Below are 9,423 nucleotides of genomic sequence, written 5' to 3' on the forward strand. Positions count from 1 at the left end.
TACTGAGCCGTTCCAATTTGTAGATATGTTCATATTCGACATATTTGATATGGCCATAGTCCACCAATTGGCAATGTACCGAATTCTTTCGTTGCATTTGAGATGGCATTTGAGATGGCACGATACCATCGATTGTCGGTGGTATCAAAGATCAGTCGTAGTGCTTTTGATGTGCCATCATGCAATTCGTTGGTATCCACACGGAATGCTTCGTTGATGCCATTGTGTGTCAGTCGATGGATCAATTGCTTAATGTGTTGCATTTCCTTGCTGTTGTGGAGTCGACAGTAAATATTTCCAATGTCGGCGACATGTGTCACATGAACCACAGTCGATTGATTCTGCTCCAGTTGTGGTGGTCGCAGTTTTGCGCAAATGTTTCCCAAAATTTCCTTGTTCATATTGACATCTTCTTCCTTTGACACATCAAACAGCATCACATTGACTTTAGCGATCGAATTTGCCTCCAGCTGTGCCTCGTACTGCTCTTTCGTTGACTTTATTTTGGCCAAAAATTGCTTATCACTCAAGCATCTGACCACTTCTCCTTGTGCCACGGAATTTTCAGCAAAATCTTCGAGATTGAATAAACTGAATTGAATGGCCTGTGGTGGGATTTGCATCAGTTCACGGGGGATTTGATAGAATTTCAAATCAGATGAATCCAATAATGACAGCCATTCTTCGAATCCATCATCGATGTAGAAACACAAGGCCGACTTTTTTTCATTGTCAAATTTTTTCACTTGGATTCGATAGACCGTAACTGTGGGATGGTTCGAGTCCTCTGCCGTTTCATGAGCCGTCAAATAAATGCCACCAACAATTACGGTTTCACTTATTTCTGGATGGATTCCACGCGACAACTTTTGTTCAATCTTCTCAAAATCGCGGTTCAAGTTGTCCTGAGAGAGGAAAAGGAGAAAACAACGTGTTTGAGATACAAGTGATGGGGTTTTACATGAACATTGAATAGAATTTTGTGGAATTTTATACAATTTTCATCCCGTTTACTCAAACAATGTGTACAATGTGCGTCACTGTTGATACAATTTTCAAAATTGAGAACTTTTCGTATGTAAATGTTCAAGTTGCAACCAAATCAAATGAAAAACTCTTGAAATTTTTGGACAAAAAAGGAAGTCCAACAGTTTTGATTGAAATTTACAGCAAAAAAATGAAATTTCCAGTTTGTTGAACTCAAAGATTCACACCTCAAATTTTGTCTCGAAGATTTACATCCAATTTTTTTCCACAAAGTAAAACGGAATATTTAAAATGAAATCAAATTAACTAAACTAACATTCTGGGTTTAAAAATACACCTTCAAATCCCAAATTTTCTCCATTCTCAATGGAAACTTACCAAATATTTGGAATCAGACAACTGACCCCAAACACCAACGGTTGATGCCACCCAAGTCACATCGATTTTCCATGTTGCATCATGCCACGGCAATTCCATTTTGCCCACCTCAGGCGATTCACTCTGTTGTGGAAGTGGATTCTCGTTGCTGATCATGGATTGTGGTCCCACGACGGGCTCTATGACTGGTTGAGCCTTTGAATTCGGCGACTGTTTGAAAATAATTTCATATGGATCTCGGCCGCCAATCGAGAACATTTGCGGTCGATTTTGGATGATAAATTGCCAGCCGGTGGGCAGCGATGTGTCGTACTTTTGCCTAAGAGAAAATCAATTGACAATTAATCCAAATGGCTTTGTTTGTGGCACTAATCACGAAACTGTTTGAAAAGACCATAGGATATGTTTTATTTCGTTTGAAATTCTTTCAACACCCAAAAAAAAAACTATCCAGGCAATTGCCAAAAAAGCAACTTTCAAATTCTACCAAATTCCAAATTCGAACAAGAATTGCATGCAAAACACTTGTCTACTCACTCAAAAATGTTCGGCAAATACTTCAAGAAAATACCATTGTCCGCGATACAATCGAAAATCTTCTGTGCAATTTCTTCGTCTGACTCTTGCGATTCGGGACGGTCTTTGATGTTGGACAAGGCTACACTGGCGGCAGCGTCTTCAGCATCGGACTCTTTGGCATAATCGAACGGAAGCGTTGAAAATGTGATGCCATCGACTGTGACCAATCCTTCGAACTTCTTGAATTGCGACTGAACCGTATAGTATTTCGGTGGGTCGCAACCTCTTTGTTTGCAGGCCAAAATAAGCGCTACTTTCGGATTTTTCTTATCCAAGCCATCCAGATTGCTTTTGGAGATCTGCTTTGAATTGAAAGTCATAGTTATTTTGTGTTTGAAAATGGATTTATCCACTGATTGCCTCTAAAGTATGCCTTCAATTGGCTTCTTCTCATTGGAATTAGAAAAAATTGAAGAAAAAAAATGTCCCTGAAATACATACCTTTTCGGCGATGGCATCAATGTCATTGGCTGGTTGAACGGGTTGTGATTTCATCGTCATAAAATCAACGGTGTCTGTCTGTTTGGCCACAGGTACTTGTGCTACTGGCTCATGTGTCGGTTTCACAATCAGTCGTACATTAATATTTGGCTTAGATTTTGTGGCTGATTCGTTTACTTTATTGCCCAATCGTTTGAACACCGACTGTTGCTGTGAATCAACACTGTCGCTAAGCCAAAGTTGCGACACTGTATTTTGCTTCGGCTCAACTTTTCGTGGCACATTCGAGTTCTGTTGGCTCAAAATTCGTCGAATATTCGGATTCGATAGATTAATTTTTGGTACCAAAGCCACTGGTTTTGGCATAGACACAGGAACTAGACCTGGACATTTGGCCTCTGATGTGATCGGTTTTTTTGGCTGAATGTTGGTACTTTTTACCGGCGGCGTTTGATTCCAAAGATCATGTTTCCACACACCATCGGGTAAAACCAGTTTGGATTGCGACAAAACCATCTTCATTGCGAGTGAATTCACCGGCGAATGGTTCGATATGGCCTGTTTTCTTGTTGAATTTCACTAATGTATGGATTATGTGCATATATTTGGTTCTGACATTTGTTAATACACTCGTTCTTCCCATATGCTCAATCAAGTCGAGTTGAATCACACGATGGTAGCTGTTCAATGTAGCTCTTACAGACTCTCGATATCGCTTTTTTGTCCACCGCAGAGAGATCCATGTTCGGTTGCATTGATACGGTTTGATTTAAAACTAGAATTTTAAATAAATCATGTGCAGATAGATCTTTTCTACGCAAATAACCCTCCAAATATGATGAGCTAAGTACGCGCGAAATCAATTCCCGATTAAAATGGCCAAGAACTACGAGTTGCAATGTGAATGGCAAACATAATTGTTTGTTTGGATGTGTGCCAGATTTTCATTCGCTAAAATCGCCGGAACAATGCGATCTGACCAGATGTCAGTGCCTTCCGGACTTTTGGGTGTGAAACAATTATTTGCAAATGCCTGAATGATTGTAAACACTTCGAAAGAGCTCAACGTTCGACAGATATCAACATTTGACACCAATTTATCACCCATGTACTTCAGCAATGCTACGCTTTGGAAACCCTGCAAATAAAAAAAAGTGATTTAGTTTTAGGATTTATTTCATAAGCAGCTTTCTTCTCTTTAGCAAATTGCAAATTTTAGCTTTTGCAAATTGTCTTCATACTTTCATTTTTAGTGTCGATACCTTTGTGGCTGGCTAGATAATTCAGAATACTGACTAACTCCGACACAGGACACACTATTCTCTTTATCGATTTGTTGTGTAACTTGGAGCTCAAAAAGGTTTGGTAGCGATGACTGAATGGTTTTCTGTAGCTCCGACCGGCATTCCGTTTGGCTCAGCACAAAATCCAAGTAAATGATTTTATCCACTGACAAATTGTTGATTTCATGTCGAATCAAAGCCAATAGCACCAAAGATATTTCACTATTCGTTGGAACGCCCAATGAACACAAAAATTTAAATGATTTAACCAGCTCGTCGGAGGTAAACATTGTACTGCATCGTTTCAAATGACGACACAATTGCTCGAACGTCGGATGTGTTGTAATGAAATCACATTTGACGGTGTCTTTGTTGGCTCTCTGGAGCGCAGCTATGGTTTGTAAGGCACGTATCACTGTTTCACCCGGCATCGATCGATAATCGGACGGATTTGATGGTAATGTACTCAATATTTGCAATGGATGTGTAGCCGATTTAAATTTCGTCTCAAGCACTTCAGGCTCATGACTTACTGTGACCGGATCTTTAAAGAAAAAAAGAAACATTTATGGCATGTATGTTAATCAACCCAATTGAATAATTCAGATATTAACACGAATGCAATTTCACAAGACAAAACTTTTTTTACCACAACAATCTGGTTGAATTCCGAAGAATTCGATTACGAGGCCATCGATGTGTCACAAACAGCATCCCAATCAAAGCGACCGTCAGCCAAAACGTTGAAATTTCACATCGACTCAATGTATTTCGTTACCAATCAATCGAGCTATCAGAAGCCGATCCCTATGGAAATTTGCTGAAAGAAAAAAAAGCCAATGCTTATTCAGCGAATCGCAATCGATGAATTACTTATCATCGTGTGTTCAGAAATATACCAAAGTACCATTACTTAGCCTGCGCGAAGATGGCAGAATGGTTTCCTATGACTACGAATTTCCAGCCTACTGCTCCTACTGCCAATGCGAAATTCAACCGCAAAAATCGACAAAACACCAACGATTCTAGATTTAGATTTGACACTATGCACTCACTTTTATTGAGATTACTTGTAATATTTTTGATAACTTTTCACACAATTCCATGATATAGATTTTGTTTTAAATGGAAAAGTACTGTATTACTGTATTGACTATGATATATATTCGATAGGGAATTTTTTTGTCTTTATCACTTTCACGTTCACATCATTTGAATAAAACTGATTGAACACAATCATAAACAATGAATCATTGAATGAAAAAACAATATGTTGACGTTGTGTGAACGGTCGAGCTGTCATTGTCATTGTCATTGTCGGTAGTTCTTCGCGAAAGTCACTAGTGGCGCCACTAGTATGTAAGAGCTCAAATGTTCAACAACTTATACATTATAAGTGTATAGGAATATTCCGAGTTTGCTCAGACATTTACCAAGTTAAGTAAACATTTAATCCGCGATAATTGCAATTTTCTCATATTATTCAAGCAAGATGATATGAATTTAAAGCATGCTTATGATGATTTCGGCATAAATTGCGATATGAAATTTGATGAATTCAAAAAATTCTGTCTCGAATGCTGGCGCGAAAAATACGGCTTTGTTGTTATTGATCTAGAAAGTGATGTAAACAATGGTCGATACCGTAAAAAATTCAGCGAATTTCTTCAAGTCTATAAAAATGATGACTGATCGGGCATTTGCGTTAGTCTGATTTTTAACGCTACACAGTCAAGATAGTGAGATAAAATGCGCAGTGAAAGGGAGTTGTCATTAAAACGTGAAAAAAATATAAAATCGAAACTTGTCAAAACACGCAAAATCATTCAAGATAAATTTAATAAAGCCTACAAAAATCGCATCACTCGTGAAAGTGAGCTCAGCGAAAAATATCGCCCAATAACTCAGGCGATCGGTAAATTGGCTGAGGGGCAAAAGCATCAACGTGGAAAATTTAATACACCCAGTTTTCAAGATGAATATTATAATGATGATCCAATTTATGATGAAGTTAATCATAGCAAATTCGGAATTCCCTCTGATAGTGATGCTGAATCAATGGATTATGAGGATTGGACTGATGATTCGGAGGATGGGTATATGGATTTCACCGAAAATCAAGAAAACGTTTCAGAGAATTTTGATATTCCTGGACCATCTCATGCTGGTGCTAAGGAGAAGAGGAAGCGAGAAGATGATAAGCGTCCTATTGACACTGTGTCTATTTTGTCTGATGGTAGTGAAACCCTTATCAAGCCAACTACCGGTGGAAAACGGTCGCGACTTTCTCAAACATCTATTGATAAGCGACAGAAAGCGACAAATAAAAAAAATAATAAAAAAATACAAGAAATGCGGAAAGTAGATGAAATTTTGAGCGATCGCAATGAAATAAGAAAAGAAAAGGCTGAAAAAAATCGAAAAATTATTATGTCATTCCCAATTTTGTTGATGATAGCGATAATGACAGTGAAAGTGGCTCAGCTATCGTAATTGATAGCGAAGAAGATGAGGTTCCAGCGGATCGCAATCCAGCAACTAAGAGAAAAGTGGAATCTAAAATTCCATTTAGTAAAAATAAATTTATAAAAGTGCAGCCAACTTCATTAAAAAGCAAGTTAAGCGGTCGCGTAAATGCAAATAAATTGCGTCAATTCATAAAGATGCCACGTCCTATCACGAATTCACTGTCACGTTCTCAGAAAATCCCAATAAAAACGATATATGCAACACCAGCTATTGATAATCCATATTTGACAGTGAGTGAAATTTCAAAACGAGGACAAGAAAAAAATGAAACAGCGCAAGAAACGCCGACGGAAAGAACAAAGAAAACGAAGAAAAAGAAGAAAACGAAGAAAACGAAGGAGGATGAAGTTGAAATGACCAAAAAAACCGGCAAAGGGATAGAGACCGACTTTGTCCCTTACAATGAAAATATTGTACATGAATTTTATGACGATCCGAATGAGTTATGCGAAAGGTTGCGTCTCCTAATAGCTTCTCGCACCGCCGGAAATAACAACCATTCACAAGAAATAAATTCCATAGTCGCCGCACTGCGTGAAAGTGGCATCATAAAATAATTCATTCCTAATGTAAGATTTTTTTCACCGTCTCTTCAACATATTTTAAGAAAAACAACGAATGCCGTAAAACTGTAACAACCTTATCATTTCTGGATATACATAAAAAAGGGATATTTCAGTTCTGACGAATTCTGCCGAAAATGTTTACCCTTTTTTAATGGACAATTTTCAACCTATTTTTTATGATCGGTCCAATTACGCAGGACCGATCGATATTGCCATTCATATGTTCATGTCATAGGTTGTAAATACATAAAATTAAGGCGACAGAACATGAACTAGAGAAGTTGAAATAGTTTTTTTTTTTTAGGAAATGCATTATATTTCACAAAAAATCTACATTTCAACTCAATTTGAGTGAAAATATGAGTTAAAATGTACTATAAAATAAGGACCAAGTTGCTGTAAACATTTAGTTAGTTTCAAGCAGCGAAAAACAAAAAAGCAACCTTCCGACAAAATGATGCCATTTTTGACCGAACAAATTCTTCAGAACGCCATCATGATGCAGCGCATGGTGTTGCAGCAATTGAATTCGCAGTCTCGTGCAATGGACCTCACGATGAATTCAAACTATGGCTACCCCGAGTACCAGGACCCATCACCAACGGTTTCGCCATTTACCTACCCGTACCAGCTGCATGAGTACCAGCCACCAACATGGCACATTCCTGAACGACAAACACCACCTCCACCACCACCAGCACCAGCCACACAACTACCAAGCGAGCCGATTTTCGACGAGAACACGGTGGAGATGATGGAAATCCCTAGGACTAACAGGGATGGAGGAGCAGCTGCAGCCGTGGTTGCTGCGGACAATGGTGAAAGCAGTGAAGAAGAGGCTGGGATGGTTGTGGACGACAGCATCGAGGTCATCAGCGATGACGAAAGTGTGGTCAATCTTGTCGACGATGAAACTGATGATAGTGGTGATGAAGCCAATGATGACGTAGTGTATGTCCGCTCTTATTATCGAGCAAACGAGGCGGCTGACGGTTTATTACAACTGTCAAATCGACGATCTTCACCGCAATCACCTCCACAAACACCTCTACGAGCATCACCACCATCACCACGATCGTTGCCGTTGCCTAATGGGTTTGATGCCGCACCGATGCAATCGCCAAGAACTCCGGACACCACTCGACGACCACCAACACCACGATTTCGAGGATTTCCACGCTTATCGCATTCCATCGCTCGTTTAGAAGGATTGCGACGTGAGCAAGAGTCGCAGCGGCGTGAACGAGAGCGCGAGGAGGAGCAGGAACGTCAACGACAACGTCAGCAAGCCCGGGAGCGTGAAATTCAACGTGGTCGTCCCCTTTGCGCTATTTGCAAGGAAGATCTATTGGCGAATTCCCCAATGGTTCTTCCTTGCAACCATGTTTATTGCAGCGACTGTCTGGAGCAAATGTTCCAGCATCAACCGTCGTGCCCCGTTTGTCGCACGGGTGTTCCATCGATTGAATGGTGCGACCCAATTTATTTTCCATGATTGGATTATGAACATTTGAAATTTGTATTCGAAATTTTCTATCATTTCATTTAAATAAAAATAAAATAAAATGAAAAAAAAGGTCTTTTATTTCACTTTTTTCATATTTTCAGGACCCTTTTTGTTTTCTTCTTTGTCTTCTTTGCTTTCTTCTTTGTCTTATTTTCAGGTCTCTTTTTTGTTTTTAGGTTCTCTTTCTGGCTTTCTTCTTTGCTTCTTATTTTCTGGTTGTTCTTTGCTTCTTTGCTTTTTTGTTTTCATGTTCTTCTTTGCTTTCTTCTTTGTTTCTTATTTTCAGGTCTCTTTCTTTTTCCTCATTGCTTGACCTTCCCTTTTGTCTTCGTCTTCTTTTATTACACAGCATGCATGCTGCGTGCATGCTGTTACTATTGTTGGAATAATAAAACGCGAAAAACGCGAAAACGCGACGCGAAAAACGCGAAAAACGCGAGGTGATTAGCGTTTTCGCGTTTTTTCGCGTTTTTGGAACCCCTTTTTTATACTACTAAACAGCTCTCTCTCTCTCTCCCTATCAACAGCAAACAACCATCACAACAGTGTGCGTGCTTTGCACAAAACGTAGCACAAAGTGAGAAAAGAGAAAATAACACACAAAGTGTAATAAGACCTAAGTCCAAGCGACGCACGCAGTGCTCGCTCTCTGTATGAATGGATAGAGAAAAAAACACACTCAGCAGTTTTCACTCTCTCTCTCTCTCTCACTCTCTATAGACACACTCAACAGCAATCGATACCGCACAGAATGTAGCACAAAGAGAAAAACTCTCTCTCTGTTTATACACAGTCTCATAAGAATGGATAAAGGGAAAAAACACAGAATCCTTGTGTAGCTTTCGTGTGAACGAAGCCAAAGAAAAGAAATAGAGATAAAAAAACACACAATGCAGCCAGTTTGTTTTTTTGTATGAAAACCGTATCAATATTAATTTATTTTTCCCTTTTTCGCTAACTTACCATCATCCAATTTCAATGATTAGACTATCAATGGATAGGTAATTGACTGTAGATGTCAATAAATGTAAAAAACACTCAGATAAGTCAACAAATGACTGAGTTATTTGCATTTGAGTGAAGTAGGTTTTCTATGAAAATATACTGTATATACGGGTAGCGGACATAAGTTCCCGGACGGACGGACAGAATG

General features: G+C 39.0%; 2 protein-coding genes across 2 annotated transcripts in view; one reads left to right on the forward strand and one right to left on the reverse strand.

Annotated features, from left to right (window-relative positions):
- Nucleotides 1-4,902, reverse strand: part of LOC129580537 (uncharacterized) — a 5,340-nt gene extending 438 nt beyond the window's left edge. Inside the window, exons 1-7 of the mRNA XM_055471048.1 lie at nt 4,576-4,902; nt 4,318-4,488; nt 3,648-4,212; nt 2,386-3,523; nt 1,903-2,243; nt 1,366-1,684; nt 1-905 (exon numbers count right to left, since the gene is read on the reverse strand). The exon at nt 1-905 is cut by the window's left edge and continues 438 nt beyond it. Of these exons, the coding sequence (XP_055327023.1) occupies nt 30-905; nt 1,366-1,684; nt 1,903-2,243; nt 2,386-2,907 (2,058 nt within the window). The 5' untranslated portion in view covers nt 2,908-3,523; nt 3,648-4,212; nt 4,318-4,488; nt 4,576-4,902 and the 3' untranslated portion in view covers nt 1-29. The remainder of the gene's footprint in view (nt 906-1,365; nt 1,685-1,902; nt 2,244-2,385; nt 3,524-3,647; nt 4,213-4,317; nt 4,489-4,575) is intronic.
- A 2,315-nt stretch (nt 4,903-7,217) lies between these two features.
- Nucleotides 7,218-8,258, forward strand: LOC129578671 (uncharacterized). The gene has a single exon (XM_055467577.1). The coding sequence runs from the start codon at nt 7,218-7,220 to the stop codon at nt 8,256-8,258; it is 1,041 nt and encodes a 346-aa protein (XP_055323552.1).
- The last annotated feature ends 1,165 nt before the right edge of the window (nt 8,259-9,423 follow it).

The sequence above is a fragment of the Sitodiplosis mosellana genome, unplaced genomic scaffold (genome assembly GCF_009176505.1).
Source record: "Sitodiplosis mosellana isolate CC-2019 unplaced genomic scaffold, AAFC_SMos_1.0 Smas_scaffold_1, whole genome shotgun sequence".
NCBI lineage: Eukaryota > Metazoa > Arthropoda > Insecta > Diptera > Cecidomyiidae > Sitodiplosis > Sitodiplosis mosellana.